The sequence below is a fragment of the Chrysemys picta genome, chromosome 1 (genome assembly GCF_011386835.1).
Source record: "Chrysemys picta bellii isolate R12L10 chromosome 1, ASM1138683v2, whole genome shotgun sequence".
NCBI lineage: Eukaryota > Metazoa > Chordata > Testudines > Emydidae > Chrysemys > Chrysemys picta.
In genome coordinates this window covers 34,700,793-34,725,385 of record NC_088791.1, presented here as the reverse complement: position 1 = coordinate 34,725,385, position 24,593 = coordinate 34,700,793, and the positions used below count along the sequence as shown (strand labels likewise).

Here is a 24,593-nt window from a genome sequence, read left to right as displayed (position 1 = left end):
CAGCCAGGATCCCAGACTGTGGGTGCACGAGATGTCAAGGCCCAGGCACTTGTAGATGCCCCAGGGAGATTGCAGTCACCACCTGAGGAACTCAGACACTCTGAAGACACCCTGACTTCAACTGCAGGAGTCATGGCAGGAAGTAGCCCGGGGAGAGGCTAGACAGTGTCCCAGCAGCAGTTGGTGGGTTGTGGGTGGATTCCCTGCTGACTTAGTGGTGAACCCATTTGCCACTACCAGGGCCCTGTAGTGGGAACTGGTGGAGCAGGGAACCTGGGGTCCCCTTATCTGGCTTCCCCCTTATGGGGGTGGCCCACTGAACCACTGACTCTGGCCAGTGGGCCCTCCTTCCCTCTTGTCTGGGGGAGTCCTATTAGCTTTAACTGTGGGCCTACCACTCCCTTGCCCCACCCCTAGGGGGATGGGGTGTACTGGTGCTGTGACAATGACTATCAGTTAATTTTCTCAATATGGCATCTACCCCTTTGTGATGAAGTGGGGCTGTTCTTAATGTTTCCTCTGAATACTGTAGGCAGGGGCAGCTCAAGGCATCAGCGCACCAAGCACGTGCCTCAGATGGCAAGCCGCGGGGGGCAGCCTGCCAGTCGCCGTGAGCGTGGCAGTCAGGCTACCTTAGGCGGCATGCCTGCAGGAGGTCCGCCAGTCCCATGGCTTCGGCGGCAATTCGGCGGCAGATACGCCGAAGCCGCGGGACCGGCGGACCACCCGCAGGCATGCCACCAAATCCGCGTTACCAGCGGACCTCCTGCAGGCATGCTGCCGAAGCCTGCCTCACTGCCGTGCTTGGGGCAGCAAAATACAAAGGAATCAGGTGACCTCCTGGCCCAGGAAAGGGACAAAGCCCAGAGGAGGAGGGGCTGGAGGGTGAGTCAGTTTGGAGCTGGTTGGGGAAATGGAGGGGAGCCCAGATGGGGCTCGGGACTCCCTGGGGACCCCAAGATGGACCTAACTCAGGGGGTCCTGTGGTCTGTACCTGCAAGACCTGTCTTGGACTGTGTTCCTGTTGTCTAAATAAACTTTCTGTTTTACTGGCTGGCTGGTGAGAGTCATGGTGAATTGCAGAAAGCCGGGGGTGCAGGGCCTTGTCTCCCCCAAACTCTGTGACATCCTTGTAACACTAAGACCCCTCAGGTATGGCAGCTGACTCAATGACTATGCAGACTGCAGTCAGCTTTTTCACAGCCCTTTTGGGGAGGAAATAATTAAGATTCACTGTTGACAGGGTTTTCTGACTGTTTCATTATTCCTGCTTCCATTTCCCTTTAAGGCTACATTTTTTGTGTGACTCATTGCTCAAAAGCTGTCTCTCTTCATTCTGGGCGTCCTTAGCCAAATTATCTCTCAACTGTTCAACTCAAGGCTACAATCCCAGCCAGATCTCAAGGATTTTTTTTCCAAGGAAGTCTCTCACCATAGCAGCATCCTGTCCGTCTTTCAACATATCAACCTCTCTCTCTCTCTCTTTGGGAAGTTTTGTATCATGTCCTTCTTTCCAAGGGAGTTTCATTATGCTGTATGGGATATCCAAGTTTCCCTGTTCTCTCTAATGATGTCCAATATCCAGCAGTGGGAATACAAATCTGTACAAATTTAGCTAGGCCACCTTTGGAATCAGTTTGTTGACAATCCCAAGAGTAAAAGTTCTTCACCTAGAAATTACAGAAAGGTTCAGAAGTGTAATATGAAATTATAAATTGTATACTTTATAAACTAGGTATTCATAAGCAACACTTAGACTGACATAACTTAGCTGAGGGATGGGCCCAATACACAACTGGATCAAGATTAGGGAGCAAGAGGCCCCCTGCTCCAGAACTGCACTGTGTTCCTCAGCCATAGCCTAAGACACGGGCTTTTCATGCCCCAGGTAGAGTACATTGAAGTATTTCAATATGAGAGTGGCAAAGTCATGGATAATTATTGTAAAGTCTGTATCGAACAGGAAAATTTGCAACCTATATAAGTGCACATGAGGGAAAAAGAACTCTTGGCTGCAACAGTTATATGGACATCTAGCAGCTGTCCAAGTCCAAGGCCTAATAGTTCCACAATGTAGGAGTGCTCCATAAACAAAGGGGGAAATTCTCTATTATTCTCTTAAGCTGATTACCCTGTCCCAACACCATCACCTTAGTGTTATTTAGAATGAGCCTTAAAGCAACTGGCTCTCTTCCGAGCTCCAGTCTCAGCCAAATAATGGGACTGGCCAGCTTCATTTCATGAAAGAGTTGCAGACTTGAGATTCAACCAACAAATTGGTTATGCTGAAAGCCAAACTGTCTTGCCATCCATCCTAGTGGCTTCCGGGGCACACTGAACAGGTGGGGCAAAAGAAAAGAACTGTATGAATGCCCCACAACAGAGACCACCTGGGGCAGATCAGTATTAACTGATATTACCATTTTAGGTCTTCTCTTGGAGAAGAGAAAACCTAAGTGCAGATATAAAGTTGCTAACCATCCCAAACCTAGTCCAGATAATTAATAAAATATATTGAGGGAGATTTTTAAAGGTACAAATGGCAGTTAGGTACCTAACTTCTACTGACTTGCGAGGCGACAAGATAGCCACAACAGATGCAGCGAACAGTAAGGTTTGAAAGGGAGTTCAGAGAGGCAGTATGAGAGGCTTTCCTTCCAGGTTTAGCTTTACATGGAATTTCAAGATGGCCAGGGATGGAACAGTGGTGGTGACCTGCAATGGGTGTGCCAAGTTCTCTTTCCTGCCTAAACACTGAAGGGATTTCATGTGCATGAAATGCAAGTTGGTTGCTGTGCTGGAAAAGAAGATTCTTTGATTGGAGGGGCAAGTAAAGATGACACTCTGAATTAGAGAAACTGATGAGTTCCTAAATAGTCAGATTCAGGAAACATCAGTACTCCACATTCAAGGAAGGAAGAAGCTGGCCACCAACGAGTCGGAGAGAGAGGCAGTCAGAGAGGAGGCCTGGGAGTTTGTAACCACCAGAGGCAGGAGGTCACAGTGGCATTCTACTTAGCTGGAGATAGACAAGTACAGGCAAGCTATGGCCACCAGAGAAAAGAGGCAGGGGAGGAATTGCACACAGCTAGAAGTTTCCAATTGATATCCAGGTCCTCAATGTGAAAAGTGTGGAAGATTCTTCTTAAGATACAGCTGGTCCACAGGAACAGAGAGGTATACAGGACCTACGTAAGGATGGCAGCTTGGCCCAGCCAGCAAGAAAATCAAGCTTGTCCACAAAGAGTTCTCCAGTTAGCCAAGGAAGATATATTATCCTTGCTGGGATTCAATACACAGAAGAACTGAAAGAACATTCTGCAAGATTCAGGCAGACAACAGGATGGTGTGCTGTCTTCCACAAGACATCAGTCTAAAATTAGATAGACTTTTGAAGTGGATGCAATGCATCCATTGGTGATAGTTCATACTGGCACTAATAACACTGCATCACAGGATATCTCACAGATAGGAGATGACTTCGGGGAACTCGGAAATGCGCTGAAGAAGAATGTCCAAGTAATCTTCATGGAGATCCTTCTTGTCCCATGGGGGGGGGGGGGGGGGGGGGAGGAGAGAGAGGGCAGAAAATTCTGAAAGTGAACTGCTGGTTAGGTAAGTGGTGGAGGGTTTTGGTGTTGTAGACCATTGATCCACTTTCTTTGAGGAGAGAGGGTTGTATGATTTGAATAGCCTTCATCTCAGTAGAAGGGGGACCAATCTTCTTGGGAACAAACTGGCTAGAATAGTCAGGAGGGCATTAAACTAATAAAAAAGGGACTGGTTAAAAGAGGGAAGATATGAGCATTCAGCACAAGAACAGAATTAATCAAGGAACCAAAGACATGAAGAGAATAAATAATGTAAATGCCTATACCCAGGCTCATAGCACTGGTGTAACAAACAAAAGGAATTGTAATTGCTCATTTATTAGCATAAATTGGATCTAGTTGGTATTAATGAAACCTGGTGGGATGGTTCCCGTGACTGGAACATCAAAATCAATAGTTATAACCTATTCAGGAAAGATTGAATAGGCAAAAGGGGACGGGGAGTGGCACTCTGTCAAAAATGGCAATGCCTCTTTCGGACTCACTGACAACTTGCAAGAAAATGAACTTGAATGTTTATGGATCAATGTCTTAACAGATAAAACATCTGATGGGGCATTACTTGGGGTCTGCTACAGATAAACAAATCACAGTAGGGAACAGGATGACTGTTTCCTAATATACCTGTCTATAATATGTGGAGGGGGGGGGGAAGTGTGTGATTATGGGGAATTTCATTTAAGTAACATGCTAACAGTCTCAAGCTGCCAGTACTAAAACATCCTTGGAATTTGTAAATGTTATATATGACAATTTCCTAACTCAAAAAGTGCTGCAGGCAACATGGGGGGAATTTTATAATTTGACTTCATCTTGTCAAATAAAGAGGAACTGATCATAGAACTAAAAATTAATGGTAACTTAGGTACAGGTAATTGTGATTTGATCACATTTATAATGTGCAAACAGAATAAAGGCCAGATCAGTGATACATATATATATATATATATATACATACACACACACACACACACACACACACACACATACTTGGTGCTATAAAGGGCCAATTTCACAAAGTTGAAAACAATTATGAATGTGATCAGCTGGGAGTAAAAATTTAATCAGAAAAATGTGAATGATAATTAGGAATTGTTTAAGAACACTTTACTAGATGCCTAAAAAGCCACAATCCCGCAGCAGAGGAAGGAGGCCATACAGGTTAAAAAAATGACCTAGTTTAGAGGAGGAGTGAAGCTATAAAAATAATATATAACAAGTGGAAGAAAGAGGAAGTTGATAGTAATGAATATAAATCAGAAGCTAAGCATTTTAGAAAATTGATAAGGGAAGCAAAGAAAGACAAGGTGAAATCTACTGCCAGCAGGGGCAGAGGACAATTAGGAGTTTTTTTAAGAACAGGAAGAAAAAAAACAAGAACAATGCTATTGGTCCATTACTAGATGGAAATGATAGAACTAGCAATAATAATGCAGAAAAAGTAGAAGTGTTCAATAAATATTTCTATTCTGGATTTGGGAAAAAAAACAGATGATGTAGTCATATCATATGATAAAACTAATATGATATGTTAACACTTTTTCTATTCCACTAGTATCTCAGGAGGATGATTTGGTGGAGACAGTTGGGAGATGCTCATGTAATCTCCATGCCTGATTTCAATATTGAGCAGAAGGAAAATCAAGTAAGAGGAAACAGCAATGGGGAAAAGAACAATAGAGGGAAGGAGAATGGCCAACAAGAGGAAAGAGAGTGCCAACAGCAATGACATTAATAGTCAGATAGGTGATACTGGCAGTAGAATGAGTGTACCTAATCGGGCAAGGAATCTGGGTGTAGCCAAGCAGAAAAAAGTAAGATGCCTGAACATCAGTGCAAGGAGCCTGGATAACAAAATGGAGGAACTAGACCTCATGCAGGAAGTGAAATTAGATATTATAGGAATAATAGAAACATGGTGGAATCAGGGCCGGCTCTGGCTTTTTTGCCGCCCCAGGCAAAAAAGCCTCCCGCCGCCCCCCTCGCCCCCGCAGGGGAGGGCGGCGAGCCCCAGCAGGGCTCCACTCTCCGCGGTGGCCAGAGGCTGCGCCGGGGGGAGGGTGGCGAGCCCGGCCGGGGCTCCGCTCTCCCCGGGGGCCAGAGCGCCGCGGGGAGGGCGGCGAGCCCCAGCGGGGCTCCGCTCTCCGCGGCGGCCAGAGGCTGCGCCGGGAGGAGGGCGGAGAGCCCCGCCGGGGCTCCGCTCTCCCCGGCGGCCAGAGGCAGCGCCTGGGGGAGGGCGGCGAGCCCGGCCGGGGCTCCGCTCTCCCCGGCGGCCAGAGGCAGCGCTGGGGGTAGGGTGGAGAGCCCCGCCGGGGCTCCGCTCTCCCCGGCGGCCAGAGGCTGCGCCGGGGGGGGAGGAGGGAGAGCCCCGCCGGGGCTCCGCTCTCCCCGGCGGCCAGAGCGCCGGGGGGAGGGCGGCGAGCCCGGCCGGGGCTCCGCTCTCCCCGGCGGCCAGAGGCAGCGCCTGGGGGAGGGTGGCGAGCCCGGCCGGGGCTTCGCTCTCCCCGGCGGCCAGAGGCAGCGCCGGGGGGAGGGTGGAGAGCCCCGCCGGGGCTCCGCTCTCCCCGGCGGCCAGAGCGCCGGGGGGGAGGGCGGCGAGCCCCGCCGGGGCTCCGCTCTCCCCGGCAGCCAGAGGCAGTGCCGGGGGGAGGGCGGCGAGCCCGGTCGCAGCCCCGCTCTCGGACCGGAGCGCCGCGCCGACCCCCTCCAGGTGCCGCCCCAAGCACCAGCTTGGTGGGCTGGTGCCTGGAGCCGGCCCTGGGTGGAATGGTAGTCATGACTGGAGTACCGGTATTGAAGGGTATGTGCTGTTCAAAAAAACCCAGAAATAAAGGTAAAGGTGGTGGAGTAGCATTGTATATTAATGATGAGGTAGACTGTAACAAAAAATAAAAAAAATGGAAAAAAAATAAACTGAAGTGATGGAATGGATAAAACAATCTGTTTCAGTCAAAAATCACTTTGGGGAAGAAGGTAACAGTTACCTCTACCACTGGGATAGTGCTTGGGGTATGCTACAGACCCTGAGGATTCAATCAGGATATGGATAGAGACCTCTAATATTTTTAATGAAATAAATATTACTGGAAATTGTGTGATTATGGTAGACTTTAATTTCCTATATATAGATTGGAGGACAAGTGCTAATAATCATGGTAGGGCCCAGATATTCCCGAATGAGAGAGCCAACAGATTTCTTCAACAAATAGTCACCAAACCAACAAAGAGGTGAGACCATTTTAGATTTAGTATTGTTAAGTAGCGAGGACCTCATAGAAGTTCCAGTGATCATGAACTAATTCAGTATAAACTAAATGGAAGGATAAACAAAACTAGGTCAGTAACTAGGATCCTTGATTCAAAAGGGCAAACTTAAAAAAATGAAGGGAATTAGTTAAGAACTGAATTCAAAGATCTGAATGCGGAGGAGACTTGGAAATACTTTAAGTCAAAGTTGCAAAGCTATCTAAAGCCTGTATCCCAAGCAAGAGGCGGGGGGAAAACATAAGAAAAGGGTTGCAGTCCAAACTGGATGAACAAGGATCCCAAATAGGTTATTAAGAGAAAGAAAAAAAGCCTACAAAGAATGGAAGATGGGATGAATCAGCAAGGAAGGCTACCTTTTGGAGGTTAGAAAGTGTAGGGGGGAAATTGATAACTGCCAAAGGCCAAACAGAGTTGGGTCCTGCACACAGGAAATTAAAATCAATAGTAAAGGGTTCTTTAAGAATATAGCTGATTTTCTAGACAAAGAAAATGCAATAGATCTAATCTACATGGATTTCAGTAAGGTATTTAATACAGTTCCTCATGGGAAATTATTGGTTAAACAGGACAAGATGCAGATTAACACAAGAATTGAAACGTGTGTAAGGAATTGGTTTAAGGGAGACTATAATAGGTCTTACTGGTGAACTGTCAAGCTGGAGAAAAGTTTCTACTGGAGTTTCTCAGGGATCAGTCTTGGGACCAATCTTATTTAACATTTTCTTTCATGACCTTGGCACAAAAAGTGGGAGTGCACTAATAAAATGTGTGGATGACACAAATTTGGGAGGAATTGTCAATATGGAAGAAGGACTGGAATATTATAATCCATTTTTTTGTAATAGAAATGGGACAATTTAATAGTGCAAAGCTCAAGGTTATGCACTTTGGAATTAACAACAAGAATAAACTGGGGATGTATCAATTGGAAGCGACAGAGGAGGAGAAAGACCTGGGGGTATTGGTTGATCACAGGATCACTATGAGCTGCCAAAGTGATGCAGACATAAAAAAGTCTAATGCAATCCTAGGATGCATCCAGCAAGGTATTTCCAGTAGAGAGAGGGAAGTGTTACCAATATAAGAGGCACTGGTGAGACCTCATTGGGAATAGTATGTGAAATTCTGATCTACCATGTTTAAGAAAGATAAACTCGAACTGCAACAGGTGCAAAGAAGGGCTACTAGGATAAACAGAAGAACGAAGAGCCTACCTTATGAGATTTAAGGAGCTTGGCTTGTTTAGCCTAACAAAATGAAGGCTGAGGGGAGATGGATAAATACCAGGGAGGGAAAGGAGTTACTTAAGTTAAGCAGCAGTGTTTGCATAAGAACAAATGGATATAAACAGGCCAGCAACAAGTTTAGGCTTGAAATTAGATGGAAGATTCTAACCACCACAGGAGTGAAGTTGTGCAACAGCCTCCCAAGGGGCATAGTTGAGGCAAAACACCTAACTGGCTTCAAGACTGAGATAAATTTATGGAGGGGATAGTAGGATGAGATTGCCTACAATGGCATGTGACTCATCGGTGACTGATAGTAGCAAATATCCCCAACAGCCAGAGATGGGACACTAGATGGGAAGGTCTCTGAGTTAGTAAAGTGAATTCTTTCCCTGGTGTCTGGCTTGATGCCATGCTCAGGGTCTCACTGACTACCTTATTTTGGGTTGGGAAGGAATTTCCCCCTTGATTAGGTTGGCAGAGACCCTGGTGGGGTTTTCACCTACTCTGCAGTATGGGGCACAGGTCACTTGATGTTTAAACCGAAGTAAATGGTGGATTTTCTGTAATTTGAAGTCTTTAAATCATGATTTGAGGTCTTCAGTAACTCAGACAGAGGTTATGGATCTATTACAGGAGTGGATGGGTGAGGTTCTGTGGCCTGTGATGTGCAGGAAGTCAGACTAGATAATAACGACAGTTAAAATGGGGGTAGTCCAGAAAACTGGAAGAAAGCTAAGGGTGTGCCAACAGTTAAAAAGGGAAACAGAATGATCTGGGTAGTTATAAGCCTGTCAGCCTGATATTGATCCTAGGCAAAATAATGGAGTGGCTGATATAGTACTCAATAAAGAACTAAAAGAAGGTAACAAAAATTAATGCCAGTCAACATGGGTATACGGAAAATTAAAATGCTATCTTTTTTTGAGGAGATTCAAAGTTTGGTTGATAAAGATAAGTAGTGATGTATTATACTTAGACTCCTGTAGGCATTTGACTTAGTATCACATGATATTTTGATTTAAAAACTAAAAAGATATAAAATTAAAATGGCACATATTAAATGGCCTAACTGCTGGCTAACTGAAAGGTCTTAAAATATAATTTTAAGCTGGGAATTCCCAGCTTAAAATTATATTTTAAGATCTTTCAGTTAGCCAGCAGTTAGGCCATTTAATATGTGGGGTTCCACAGGGATTGGTTCCTAGCCCTACACTACTAAACATTTTTATTAATGACCTGGAAAAAAAATCATCACTCTTGCTCTGGGGGAGTGGTAAATAATGAAGAGGAGACGTCGCTGATACACAGTGATCTGGATCTCTTGGTAAGCGGGGTGGAAGCAAGCAATATGCATTTTAAAATAGCTAAATGTCAAGGCATATATCTAGGAATAAAGAATACTTACAGGATAGGGGGACTCTAACCTGGGAAGCAGTGACTCTGAATAAGATTTATGGAATGTGGTGGATAATCAGCTGAATTTGAACTTCCAGAGCAATGCTGTGGCCAAAAGAGTTAATGTGATCTTTGAATGCTTAAACAGAAATATAAAGTAAGAGAGTGCTATTTTACCTCTGCATTTTGGTCCTGATGTGACTGCTGCTGGAATATGGTGTCCAGTTGTGGTGTCCACAATTCAAGAAGGATGTTGAGAAATTGGAGAGGGTTCATAAAAGAGCCACAAGAATGATTAAAGGATTTTAAAAAATGCCTTATAGTGATAGACTCAAGGACCCCAATCTATTTAAGAAAGAACACTGAGGGATAATTTGATTACAGTCTACAAATACTTATGTGGGGAACAAACAATTATTAATAGGCTCTTCAATCAAGTGGAGACAGCTATAACATGATCGAATGATTGCAAGGTGAAGCTAGACAAATTCAGATCGGAAAGAAGATGTAAATTTTTAACGGTGAGAGTATTTAACCTTTGGAACAAGTTACCAAGAGTCATGGTGGAGTTGTCATCACTGACAAATTTTAAATAAAGATTGGATGTTTTTCTAAAAGATATGCTCTAGGAATTAATTTTGGTACGTTTTATGTTCTGTGACTTACAGGTCAGACTGGATAATCACAGTAGTCCCTTCTGGCCTTGGCATCTATGAATATGGGAGTTAGGAGCTTACAGGCTCCTGTGACTTTGAAAATATCCCTGATAAAGTAAAACTGGGCCTTTCACACATCTGTCACTCCCTAGTCTATCTCACCCTAGTTCAATGTATTCCGTTCATTATTGTTTATGGTTTCTCAGCCTTCCAGTTGAAATGACAGTGCTCCACGTGATGAGCCAATTAAAATTAATTTTTCAAGTAATGTTTTGACAGACACTTTCTCTAATACATTACTAAAATCCCTGTACTATGATACCTACTTCATTTCCTCTATATATGTAGTAGTTTTGTCACAAAGTCCAAGAAGTGATCCAGGTTACCTCACATGATTTAATAAACTTTTGAATTGTTTTGGATTCAGAAAATAGAAAAAAAAAAAGTTTCAACCAGATATGCTTGTGTAATGGCTTCATGTCATAACATTTTTACAATGAAGACTTCCTCTCTGTGAAATGAGAGTGTAATATTTTAGCATACATTTTAAACTCTTGATACTAATATGACATATAAGTTTCCATATTTTATACTTTTGTATTACAACCCCCCGCCTCCCTCAAAAAATTAGCTATATGCCCCACTTTGATTTATACAGTGTCAAAAACAACATCCCACAGGTTTATTTCCTTTTTTAAGGTTTCACTTGCTTTTTCCCTACTCTAAAGGTCAAGATCAGACATGAAAACTTTAATTCTATAAAGGAAAGCAAGAGAGAAAATCTGCAGTCCATTTGTCCTAGGGTCACAGATATGAATCCCACAAAGTGTTTGTGTTTGATCTTGAATTTCAGCTGGATTCAGCTGCTCCCCCATAAGAATCCATAAGATATTCAATGGTGGATCAAGAACTTGGCCACATCAATTGCCCAAATGCTAGAAAACAAAATCAAGACACAAATCTTCCTCTTTTGTGAAGCTTTGTGTTGGCTCGGTCTCCTCTGTTCCACCAAATTTTTCATCCATTGTGCAAGAAATTGACAAATCACCTCCATGCTTTATTCCACATACACTAACTAGTACACATGATGCAAACATATGGACAGGATACAGTGCTCATCTACAAGAACTGTATCCTGTCCATAGGTTAAGCTCTTCTTAAAGACCTAGCAATACTGTGCTACTTACAGTGAATAAAGACCTTGGGCAAGTGTCTTTACTGCTCTGTGACTGTTTCTTCTCCTATCCTGTATCTGTCTTGTCTACTTAGGTCAGGGGTTCTCAAACTGGGAGTTGGGACCCCTCCGGCAGTCACAGGGCTATTACATGGGGGAGGGGGTCATGAGCAGTCAGCCTCCACCCCAAACCCCACTTTGCCTCCAGCATTTATAATGGTGTTAAATATATTAAAACGTGTTTTTAATTTATAAGGGGGGGTTGCACTCAGAGGCTTGCTATGTGAAAGGGGTCCCCAGTAAAAAAAGTTTGAGAACCACTAACTTAGATTGTAAACACTTTGGGACGGTCTCTCATGTGTTAGGCACTGTACAAACACAACATGGCCCTGATATCAGCTGGTGTCACAAACGGGATATGGATGGTCTCACCCATGGGAGACAGGCTGGGTCAAATACCAGGAGATTAGGGTCTGAGCTATGCCAGAGGGCAGCTAGAGAGTCAGGTGGCAGGAGGCAGGCAAGGTCTGGGAGATCACTGTCCGGCAGTAGGCGCAGATAGAACAAAGGAAGCAGCCCTCAGTAGGAGAAACTCAGTTGCATGGACAACTTCCTGTTCCTGTGCTCAGTTTAAATACAAGCAGGAAACGAATCAGGCCCCCCAGAGTTTTGGCAACTCTGGAATTCAGCTTCCAGTCCTGGCAACTGTTAGCAGGTTACTGGGTGGTTGGCTAGCATTTACAAGCCCGTAATAGCCCTATGGCCCAAGTTTAAGACCTGTGGTCCCTGACAGGTGAAGCCTGTAGGTGCTAGAGCAGGGATCGGCAACCTTTGGCACGCGGCCCGTCAGGGAAATCCGCTAGCGGGCCGGGATGGTTTGTTTACCTGCAGCGTCCACAGGTTCGGCTGATTGCAGTTCCCACTGGCCGCAGTTCGCCGTTCCAGGCCAATGGGGGCTGTGGGAGGCGGCGGCCACATCCCACCCCAGCGGATTTCCCTGACGGGCCGCGTGCCAAAGGTTGCCAATCCCTGTGCTAGAGTAACACAGACTATTACTAACATAAATTGTCTCGTTGTTTTTCTTCCACTAATCCCTACCTACTTGTGTATCTGTCCTTTAATTATAAATTATTTGGAGCAGGAACTATATCTGAGTGTTTGTAGTGATCCTACTACATACATACATAGTGTACATAAATAATAATAATGATAAAACAATCTCATCTTCTTGCTGGGCCTATATTTTCCTGAAATTTCATGAGACAGAATCACCTATTACTGATCTGAAGCCTCCACATCCTGGGCACTCCATTCTTAAATGTTTTCCTTTGGTTTTGGGGATGTATGTGACCCTCACCTCCACATGATTATATATATTTGTAAGTTGTCTTATTCTTACAGAAGCATGAAAGCTGGAAAGAACTTCAAACTGAAGTAATTTTCATTAGGGCCAATTTAACAATGTAGGCACTCCCACAAGACCAGCTATTAAGGTTGTTCATGCACGTGAACAATTTCAGACATCACAACTTATTGGTTGGGTTGATAGTATGCCACATTACATTAGTGTCAGTGACTAGCCAAAGTTACAGATGTGTTTTATGTACATTTCAGAATTCTGCTTTCAAAGTACAAAAAGAAAAACAAAATAACTATTTGGGTCATTTCCTTTTAGCAGAAGCAAAGTCTATTCTACACAAACATGAAATAGATGACTAGCTGGGAATCCAGCCACTGGTGCCTAGGGTAAAATCTGTTTTATTTACTTTATTCAAAAGGACAGTGCAGACCTGAAATGGATCAGATATGTGTAGCTTATTTTACATTAAACTAGCAGGTTTCATGAGTAAATCAACACAACAGTAGTAAATCACTAATTCCTAAGAACCAGTAGGTGGGCAAATTACAAAAAAACAATTGCTGTGTAGGTTTTAGTCATCTAAGCCTAATTCTTCTCTCACTTACAGCAGTGTAGTGAGATCAGATTCAGACCCATACTGTTTAAGAATGTAGCCTCTATCATAAATGGCAGTTACAAGTAAGAATTCAGAGAGAATAGACATCTTTAAAATCTTATACCCTGAAAACTGATTTCATTTGAATAGAAATTGTAATGATCTTTACAATATTACATGCAGAAATGAGCATCCCTTTTATATTTTCTTTGAGATTGGCTATGAGACATGAATAGGTGGCTAGCATGGTTCTCCATCAATATCTGAAAATACCTCCTCTGAAAGGGAACAATGATGCTAGGTTTCCCTATATTCTTGCAAGGAATTGTTTGAAATGCTGACAATCCACATTTTAAAATCAGATACTTCACTACAAGTGATGCACACTCATGGGGCAAAATGTGTGCTCATTTAAAACAATGGGAGTTTTGTCATCAATTGAAATGGAACCTGGATTTGGCACTCAATGAGAAGGGTGAATCCTCTTAAAATACTCCCTAAGCAATTTTAATTTTCTCAACAGAAAACTCCCCACTGTCACCCCTCTTCAACTTGGAGCCCTTAGGGTATGGGAAAAACTCCCAATCTTTGTTAGCATTTTGGATTTGGGGATTAGAGATCTTCATTTTCTGAAAATACTGAGTTCCAATAATATTTTACAGGATAATTGAGTCAAATTTAGTTGAAAATTTAGGTTTTAGAAAATAAGTGTTAAAACAAATATTATATTCGTTCTAATGGAAGCATGGAGTGAATCGTTCAACCTTTACTTAAGCAAACAGCTTATTAGCATCAATAACTGAGATTCCAGTGAGTTTTGTCGAATTAAGAAATCCAGGATTTGACCAAGTTAGCAAAAGCAAATGTTCTGCAGATTCTGAATGCTATCAGTGCATTAAATCCTAAAAGTAAAATAGACTCAGCCCAGCCTGAAGGTGATGCAAAAAGGAAACATCATACTAAATGATGAAGCGTAGGTTCTAATCCCTTCAGGTTTAATATCAGGGGTGTTATCTGTAACACAGATTTGGAGATCTGATTTTTATTTTTTTATTGGCCAGTGTTGAGGCCCAGGACCTCTTTCAAATGCAGTGTGGCTGGTTTGCACTGCACTGGTGGTATAAAGCAGCCCTAAAACTATGCATCCAGCCCTAGATGGATCATCTCAGCGTAGAGCAGTGGTTCCCAAACTGGGGTTCGTGAACCCCTGGGGGTTCGCGAAATGTTACAGGGGGTTCTCTAGAAAAAATTCCCTAATGGGAGACAGAGCTGTCCCTAGGGACCCCACGGGCAGCATGGGGCCAGCAGCACGAAGCCCCTGGACTTCCAGGAGCTAAGCAGATCAAAGCAAGCATATCTATCACACTGAGGAGATTTAAACTTCAAGACTCCTTATAAGAAATGGAAAGGGAGGTGGATATTTTTTCCTGGTTTTAAAATTAAATAGGCAGCTAGTATTGTTTTTAAAATTATTATGAAGAACAAGTTTAAGCTTTGTTATAACGTGCGTTGTTTGCCTGGACTGCTCAAGACCTGAATGCTTGTGTAGGAGGAACTCTTTGAGTTGGCTTCTTAAATACCTTCATGCTGCTTCATATCTGATACTCCTTGATGAAACATAGAAGACTTGTCTTATAACAGGCTTATTCAAGGTAATACAAGTTACGAAAGTGAGATCTTGGAAGAGTGTTGCCGTTTTCATAATGTAATAAAACTACTGTAATGATAAATAATAATAAATAATAAATAGTGTGTAATAAGATTGTCATAAAAACAAATTTTATATTTCCAAGATCACTGCTTTTATAATTTATACTCAGGTAAAGGAGAAAATCCCTGCAAATATTCATTTTTAGGAGGGGGTTTGCAAAACTTGACATTTTAGTGAAAGGGGTTCACTGGTTGTTAAAGTTTGGGAACCACTGGTGTAGAGGGTCTTCTGGTGGCACAGAGTTAGCATGGTATATCCTAGCCTGTGTCAGTGTAGAAGAGTGTTCAGGAGAAAATAGGCAAGTCTGCAGATTCAGTATGCCCCTCAGATATCTGCATACTGGTTTGGATCCTCAGGACTATTAGCATCCAGTATAAATTAGAGTAAACTTTAGAGCTGCTTTAAGTTACACCTGATTCAGACCAATATACACCTGATTCAGAATATGCAGAGAGCAAAAGCCATCTCTTCAATCACTTTCTGGGCTCTGTAATTTGACCCATGATATTTGACCCAACTATACATTAGTGGCAGCCACCAATCACATACAGAAGGGAAGCCAGTCCCAGGACAGAGAAATCAAGATACAACAAATTCATGCTGTGAAACACTCAGTATGAACAATGGGAACTGCTGGGAGCAGGTGAATCTTATGAGACCTTGGAAAGGAATAACAACTTGAATTCACAAGCACCAACAGCATGAATCTACACAGAGTATACAAAACTGAAACACATGCTACCCATCAAGAGAAAAGCTTTTCCCCCTAATACAAAAACACCCACCAATTCAGAAAATCAGTATCAAGTGATACCTCTCTTTCTAATTTTAGTGCATCTAGAAAGAATGGCAGAAAGAATCAGGATTTCTTTTTCTGCCTTACTCTTTTTGATGTAAGGGCATGTTTAAGCCATGGGCCCAGTTCTTGGCATAGTGCAATTACACCAGAATCTCAGCTTCCATTAACAACTTAAGTAAGCTTCTAGCCCTAATGGTTGTGCAAATATCTACATGAGTCTGTAGGCTGCCTGAAATAATAGTTCTGACAGGCTTAAGCTGCATCACACATCTCAATAGGGCATTACCAACAAGACCCACAGCTCTGGGGGACCCTGCCAATAACAGATGACTATGTATGTAGCAGCACAAAGAAGGGGATTACAGTAGTCCCAGCCTACACATACAAGCAGGTACATCCTTGGCTGTTGGAATAAGTATTGGTAGCCCCTCTGGTACCACTTCTGCCTCTCCAGGGTTTGGGACAGGGCTTCCTACTGCCACCCTAAGCTCCTAAGGAGGAGGATCCTGCTGCAACTCCTATGGGAAGATGAGAGCCGCATGCCGCTGCCCCGTCTCTGCGGGAGGTCCCCTTAACATCACCCCTACCAAAAGGGAGAGGTGGTCAGGGCTATTGTGTGCAGACAGCATCTCAGGGAACCCCCAAACTGTGGTGTGCCTACAGCCTGTAATTACCTTCATCTGGCCTTGCATTACATCCTAGAATCACATGTGAAACAACATACGGAGATGGAGCTGAGAGGGTAACATAAATATATATCTGCTGCCCTGTGGAAATGTGAAAGGTATGTTTAGCAAAACTCAGAACTGGAATCCGATCTAGCCTAGCTATATGAATGCGAGAGAAATTAGTATAATTCCAGAGCCTAACAACTATATTAATAATACTTGTATAGCACCCTGAATTTCCTAAGTAATTACAGGTATTATTTAAGGAAACCTCACAATCCACCTTTGATGTAGGTAGGTAAGTATTATTACTCCTACTGCATGACTAGGGAAATTGAGGCAGAGAGGTTCAGTGACTTACCCAAGGCCACAGAGGCAGTGACTGTCAGAGCCGGGATTAGAGCTCAGGAGTTTCTGGCTCCCAGTCCCATGCTCAGACCACTAGTCCATGGCCTCAGGACATTTCCAGATGGTCTTCAGTCTAAAAAAAAGTAAATTCTCAAATCCAATATGCAATATGTATTTTTACTTTGAAAACAGACTGTAATGGTATGAGTAACACCACATTGCTGGTAAATCAATGATGAAAACAAGCCAGTACATTTTGTCCAATTTACCTTAATCATACATTTGTGTATGATAAAGATTTGCAGAAAATTTTTCATTTAAATTTCAGCCAATACAAACAACTTTAGTATTTCTCAGGGTAAGGAACAAATTACCTTTCCAAGCCAGCCAGCATGTCATTTATATTAATGGTGAGTAATGCTAAGTTGCTCTGTGCGTAAGAAAACTCTATTAAGAAAGTCACGTCCCTTGGCGAAGCTAGATCCTTAGTAAATTTTACTAGCTAAGCAGTGAGCTCCATGTCAAAGTAATTACACCTTTTATCCACTGCGAGCTCTCTTTTAGCTTCTTCATACTCCTTAATTTCCCACTTCAGCTAATTTAGCAGTAAAATCACAGAGGTTTTAAAAGGTTAGCTACTGGCGCATGAATGTTCTGTTGAGCTCCATGCATTGAAATCACATCATGTAAAAGAAGGAATTAATTAAGTAACAATTAAGTAGTGATGGATCATTGACAACATATATACACTTTGGTGCTAAAATTAATCTCCCCTGTAAAGCCAATAGATTTGTGTATCTCCTCATTTATACACTGGCAAGATTCATGCTTGAAATATAAAAGGGCCATGTTTCTAAGCAGTATCTGGTGAAATCATGACACATCTTCTGGCATTGATGAAATTACATAGTCTTTCTCACATGAGAGAGTCAGGTAAATTCATTTTAAAAATTTGGGAGATTAATGAAAATATAAAAAGCAGAACATTTTTGCATGGCAGGTGATTTGAAGATAACCATAGAGGCTTTTTAAATAGAGGCATTTTAAAAATAAAAGTACTTAGCATGAATCACTTTGTTAAAAGTGTTAACAACTACAAAGTATTCTGTTCCTACAGCATCTCCTCTAGTAAGCTGCCATATTGTTTCCTTGTATTGACAATCATATGCTTAGTACATAGATTGGCAGTTGGCCCAGTCAATCTTCAATTCTAAAAGCCTCTTACCGGATGAAAAATCCTTGGTTCATTCACACCTTGTAGAAAGGCTGACAGGGCATAAAAGTGACATCCAGATCCATTTAGAATATATGTTGGGTCTGATTCTCCCTTCCCTGGCACGTTGTGTAGTCATTTACAGCTGTGCAAAGTGAGTGCAAAATGGGCATAAAAGGCTGCCACCAGTGTGAGTAGAGAATTCCAATTTGGTTGCACAGGCATAAATGCTTACACAAAGTGCAGGCAGGCAATGAAAAAATCAGGCCTTGACTATTTTGACACAAAACTATTTTGACACCAGCCAAAGCCCTTCCTAGGAAACACAATTCACTGAAACATGTGGGTGCAAAGTGTATTTACTAGATAAGCTTGCAGTTTCCTAGATATTTGGCACATAAAATATTAAGCATTATTACATAATGTGATGCTGTTCACATTAGTAAAACTCATCCAGGCAAGAGTTCTATTTCTGCCTCATTTTCATGGGAAAAAAATAGGTTCTAGGGTCAATATTCTCATGAGAGGAAACTTATCACCTGCCTCCATTTAGCTTCACGTTTCACACACTTCTATGCCCAAGCCCTGACATCATATTATTTACACAAGTGCCTATAATGCGATATATACAAACACTAACAACTGGCATCAGTGTAAGAGTCATAACAAACGGAAGCGCTAATCTAAGTCCTCAAGTGTTCAATTCCATTCCTACTTACCAGTTATAGTACATATAGTGCAGCATATAATTACTGATATGATATCAGTAATATGATATCTTGTGTTACAGAAACTTATCCCTGCTCTGGTAGTGAAAGGTACAGTATTAGTATCTCTTTCACTTTCAGATACAACCTAATATTACCTGCAAACACCTGCATAAATTATTGTAGGTTAACTAATTTAGGCCCAAACCCGCTCCCATTAGAATATATGGCAGAATATTCACTTATTTCCACAGGAGGATTAGACCCACAATGGGCTGTATATTCTCTGTGTATTTGGAGCTTAATTCCACAATGTTCCTGATCACCCCATCTCAGGCTGTACTTTGCTGTACTTATATTTTCAACAAGGAGCAGTATGGCTCTAGCAGGTAAGGTAGGCTGACGAGGAAGAGAAATATAACTTACTTTATTACTTCAAGCGGTATTGCTACAAAGAAGAGTGGTGGTGCTTCTATTATATATCCTCTTTTCTTAGGGGTTTATATTAGTCATTATGAAGCCCATATGAACCAAGTTTCCAGCTCTTTTGCTTTCTGACCCCTCCCCTGCACACCAAATCAAGCAATTGGATTTTTTTTTTAAGTACTATTTTTTTTGGTCATTTATGCTGGACCCAGTGTTCCTTGGAACATCCTGAACTGTTAGTTTGGATCAATAGACAATTAATGTATGTGTGCACACCCTCCCACCCACCCATTCCACTTCAGCTTAGAGGTCACAAAGGTGGTGGGAGAAGATGTAGTGGGAGGGGTACAGAAGGGCTAGAGTAGAATTGCACTTCCCTCTGGCAATTCTCCGATGCTGTATGGTCTCTTAGGGATCTGAGCCAGCTGCTGTAGACTGTTCTAAATTAGGTAAGGGCCTGGGCTGTGACAGGGTTGGACAGAAGTCCTTTTCTCTCCTCTGTTGAGCGTATCTTGTCGCAGAAGAGATTCTTCTTAATAAGACTTTGCTCAGCATTGCCATAATTTCCCCAGGATGTGTCCTGCTTCTGATCTCATTTATGGTGCTTGAAAACAAGAGTAATTCTGTTTAGGTCAGTAGAGTTAAACAGTTGTAAAGCAGGTGTGAGATCAGAATCAGGCCCTGGTGTCAAATCTAAGAGATCCACTGAATCAATCTGATAGATATCTAACATGAATTCCTCAGGGTAGGCACTGTGCTTACTTTTTATCTTTCATAGCACCAAGCATATATCACTGGTGCATCCTGATAAAACAAACAATAATAATGATAGATGCAAATGTATCAGGGTACACAGGTAATTTGCTTTACCTGAGGCACAGAAAATATCACTGAATTAATGAGATTTTGAATAATATTGTGAGTGTTCCAAAGATACCCTGTCAGGTCTGCCTGCCCTTGGGAGCTGATGATATTGTTTCCCTCTATTATATTTTTATATCACCATTACATAAATTACACTCATATGACCTAAAGGAAATGAAGATTAAAGTTCTGATTTGGAGACTGAGAGGCAAGTTTGCAACACTATCCATAATGTACCTTGCTATGTCTAGCAACTACAGGGATGTCAGGATGGCATAGGATCTTACATTAGAACAATACCAAATTCATAGGTTGTGCTTGTAAATGTCAGTTGACAATAAATGTTATTCTCAAAGATTGGTAAAAAAAATTAAAAAGTGAAGGTCATGTTGATTTTGTGTCAAAATACTGACACTGTAAAAACACTAAAAAAATACGCAATAGTGTCTCCTCACCTCTCTCCAGAGAGAGAGAATCTATGCAGGAGATCCTGCTTGATAGGCCTGTGCCCAAACCCTGCTAAACCTCACTAATTTGAAGCACACTGAGGTTAACATATAAAGCAGGATTTGAAGTAAATCTTTATGATGAAACATTCTTGAAATGTCAGTTATTTAAATGTAGCTTGAGAGTCCTGTAAACCTATAGAAAAAAATATCCCTAATGGCATAGCAACCTATCAGGGTATTATTCTACCATATCTCCTGGGAGGTTTTAAATTTTTGAAGCACAAGAGTCTTCAATTGGTTTGGAGAATGTCCCACAGACTGATGATGCTAAAAGTCCCGGGAGCCATCACTGTTGTAGGCATATTCAACCTCTATATAGCGTCTTCAAACAAATCCAAAACACAACAGGAGACGACACCAAGGAGTTGAAAAGTACAGTATGGACAAGTTAGAGCCAAAGTTCTGATTATCCCCCCAAAAGGGTTTTATTGTTTTGTTTTCTTTAGGCCTCACGTACATTTTCCTCTGGGAAGATGGAGATTTGTCTTTGGAAACTGCCTTTTTATTATAGTGAAAAAGCCAAAACTACTTTTATTAAAAAAAATATGAACTAATTTTCCCCCCATTAGATCAGTAGTATGAAATTTTATATCCTTGCTCTACCCACAGTTCAGAATACACACCAGAGTGAAATAAAGGTGAAGAGACAATCTTTACTGACTGAATTTATGGACCCTTTTAAGTCAAAGTTTGACATTTTACATCCTTTTTGTAATCTGCCACACTTTTACTGTCTGTGATCACAGGTGTGAAAGTACATGTGTGTGTCTCAGTATGGGTCTTTGTGAGCATGGGCTACTAACTGGTGTCTAACTTTAAAACCCTATGCGGCATCTAAATTTGAAGTCTCACCCTTTGCTCTTTGGAAGTTACAGATAAGGAGGAACAAAAGGGAAGTAGCTTACCGTGGTTGTCTTTATTCGCCCACCCGGTTGTGTACAGGTCCAGCCTGATTTATTGATTAGCAAATCACAGCCTTCTCCTTCTAAACATGGAAGCATTTCACACCACTGTTTTGTTTTGATAATTCGTGCTGTGGAAGAGAAAAAAAAAAAACAGTTGGCAGGTGGGTTTGTGTTTCACTTCCCTCTGAACTCTGACTCATTAGAGGTGCCAATTTTCATCATCAGATAATGCAACCATAGGCTACGCCCCAAGCAATTTACAAACTTATTTACGTCGCCTGCTGTGCCAACCAATTATATAATAAAAACAACATTTAAACAACAATAAAACAAAACAGAGTACTGGTTTAACAAAAGAAGAAAAAAGAATAGGCAGAGGTAAGTTTTCAATTGCATGAATTCCTGGTCTATATGAAATATAATGGAAGGAGCAATGGTTAAAATTAATAATAATGTTGCTTGCAGTGTTGTAATTGTGTCAGTCCCAGGATATTAAAGAGTCAAGGTGGTTGAGGTAATATCTTTTATTGGTCCAACTTCCACTGGGGAAAGAGACAAGCTTTGGAATTTATGCCAATCTCTGAAGAAGAGTTCTGTGTAACACTGAGTTACACCCATAAATATATGCTAAATTGTCTCCATTCATGGGGCTGTCGATGGGTGCCAGGAAACAAATACGTTTTTATTTTATTTTATTTGTTTACCCCATCTGCTAATTTCTCTTTGTGTTCTTTGATGGGCTCTCAGAATGCATCAATCTGTGACATTACAAATACTATGGATTGGCAGCCTCGGTATTAGTGATGTCATATTCTATAACAGCGGCAGCAAATTGAAACATACCACAAATATTTCACAGAATGGAAGAAAAAACAAAAGGTTTGTTAAAACAGATTATTGTGCTAAACGCACATGGTTAGCAGGATCATTTAGGCCCTGATGCTGAAAATGATTACAAACATATTTAACTTTAGGCATAGAAATAGTCCCATGGAGCACGTGTTAGAATTTGCAGGATCAGGTCCTTAGCACTTATCTATGGTATGAACTTGATTTCCCCTTTTACTTTGCCATTCCCCGTTACAGCAAAGTGCTGCGGGAAGGTCTCATATTACTAAGACTTCATTATTTTCACAGTATGTTTACATGAATAATATCAAGTACTATCAATAATTAAAATTGAATTACAATTGTCAGAACAGATAAAGTATATTCCCTGATGCAATATCTTTGCATTTTATTGTGTTTATTCACTGAGGGAGAAATTTATCTCCATGCAGAGAGCCAGCAGAAAACCTATAACCCTCTTAAATCCCATTCAGGCCCAGTTTTGAGGACTTAAATGACACATATGATGCATAGACCTTCGGATATCTCTCTGTAAAGGGTGAATTTCATCCTAAGGGCCTGATCCTGTGAGCTGCTTTGCATCTTCTAACAAATGCTGAGCCCCTTCAACTGCATTGAAGTCAATGGGGATTGTGCACAAAGAGCACCTAGTAGAACTGTGGTTTTAGATAGTGATCATTTCAATTAGAGAACATGAGTGTTCAACTAACAGCTTTGAAGAAGATAATTCAGAACTGTTCCAGGCAGTGGTTACAACCAACAGGATGCGAAGCTCCCTAATAAAGTATTCTTAACTGATCTGCAACATTCAGCAGTTTTCAGTGGGTCTTCCAATTATTAAAGAGAAAGGTTAATATTGTTCAACTGTATATTCTAGGATAAAGTAGCTTGAACAAGAGTGTTTTTTAAATGCATGTAATGACTTTTTACTCATAATTAACCTTCTAAACTAGCTTAAGAGGATATCTATATTTCTCAGTAAAACAGCAGCATTGTTTTCTGTATTTCCTTTTCACATGTGTTCGTTATTCATTCAGGCAGTTACCCACTGCTGCATCTCTGGTAAATCTCCCAAATAGAAAGCATTATCTTTTTGTGACAGCAAAAAAAAAGTGAGATAAACCTTGTCCAACAGCTATAAATACAAAAAGTTATATCCATCTTAGAAGATGTAGGATTGAAATACACACGTCTGCGGAAATTTTATTTACAGTGTCTGAAGAAGGAACTTAGAAATAAAGAGAGGAAAAAACTCTTTTACTTTTTCCTCAAATAAGAATATCGTAATAAATAATGAAAATAACACTGGGATATAGAGATTGCCATTCCAGATCACAGCAGTGGCCCTAGACAAGAAGTACGTGGTATGTGGAATGAGTATTCAGACACCACAATGAGAGGCCTGGTGTTAGAACCCAACATAGTAAGTAGAAGATAAGGTTGTCCAGTATCCTATCTCAGAGTCACCAATACTACGTGCTTTAGAGGAGGGTGCAAAAATCCCTGCAATGGACAATAATGGAAAAACCCACCCACAGGAAAAGCTTCTTGATAACTCCAGGTAGTTAGTGGTTGGCTTCTGCCCTTAGGTATTAGTGTTTATATCACTCATACTTCTTATCCAATGTAAAGTTACTGTGGATGTTGCCATTATCCCCATACATGTCTGATCCTCATGGTTTCAATGATAATTTGTGCCAATTAGTTCCATAGGTTAATTATAAATAGTGTAAAAAATATGTCCTTTGATCAGTTTTCCAATTGCTGCTTCTCAGTGTCATTGTCCTTGACTTTTGGAAAAAGTGTAAATAGATTAATAATAAGAGTGATAAATAATTATTAACAATCATGGGCCAAGTATTGCTAAGCATCTGCAACTTTTATTGAGGCTAGGATTCTTCCCCTCCACCTACCCACATGGCAAAAACAGGATCAACAGCCACAAAGAGTTTGCAAAGGGCACGCTAAGGCTATCCTAGTGTTTCCTTTCTCAAAGTAGCTAAAAGTGCAGGGAGGAGGGTTACATCAGTGCCTCTGAGGACCCTGTCTTCCCCATTGGTCCTAGAGAGACCAGCTCAGCTCATCAGACATGCTTGATAAATTTTGTGACTTGATAAATTCCTAATGGCTGTCGGTTCCATCATCTTCTCATCCCCTCTTACCAGTCTCTCTCTCCTCATCCTTTGTGTTTGTCTCACTTCTTTCCTCTTTCTTTTTCTATCCCCTTCCATTTCATTCTCCTTTTACCCACTCCCCTTTTTTATTTTCACAGTCTGTTCCCACCAATTCCTCCTCAGTCCTTTTGGA

General features: G+C 41.6%; 1 protein-coding gene across 12 annotated transcripts in view; it reads right to left on the bottom strand.

The window, feature by feature from the left end:
• Positions 1 to 24,593, bottom strand: part of TAFA5 (TAFA chemokine like family member 5) — a 582,613-nt gene that overhangs the window by 79,159 nt on the left and 478,861 nt on the right. For 6 of the 12 annotated variants that reach the window (XR_255151.5, XR_010589842.1, XR_255149.5 and 3 more), the window contains 2 exons: positions 21,438 to 21,565; positions 16,827 to 16,946 (listed from right to left, as the gene is read on the bottom strand). Coding sequence is in view for 1 of the 12 variants with exons in the window: in XM_005286086.5 (XP_005286143.1) it covers positions 21,438 to 21,565 (128 nt within the window). In the remaining 11 variants the exon portion in view is untranslated. The remainder of the gene's footprint in view (positions 1 to 16,826; positions 16,947 to 21,437; positions 21,566 to 24,593) is intronic. The other 6 variants (XR_255147.4, XR_006173041.2, XR_255146.5 and 3 more) reach the window with 1 other exon arrangement.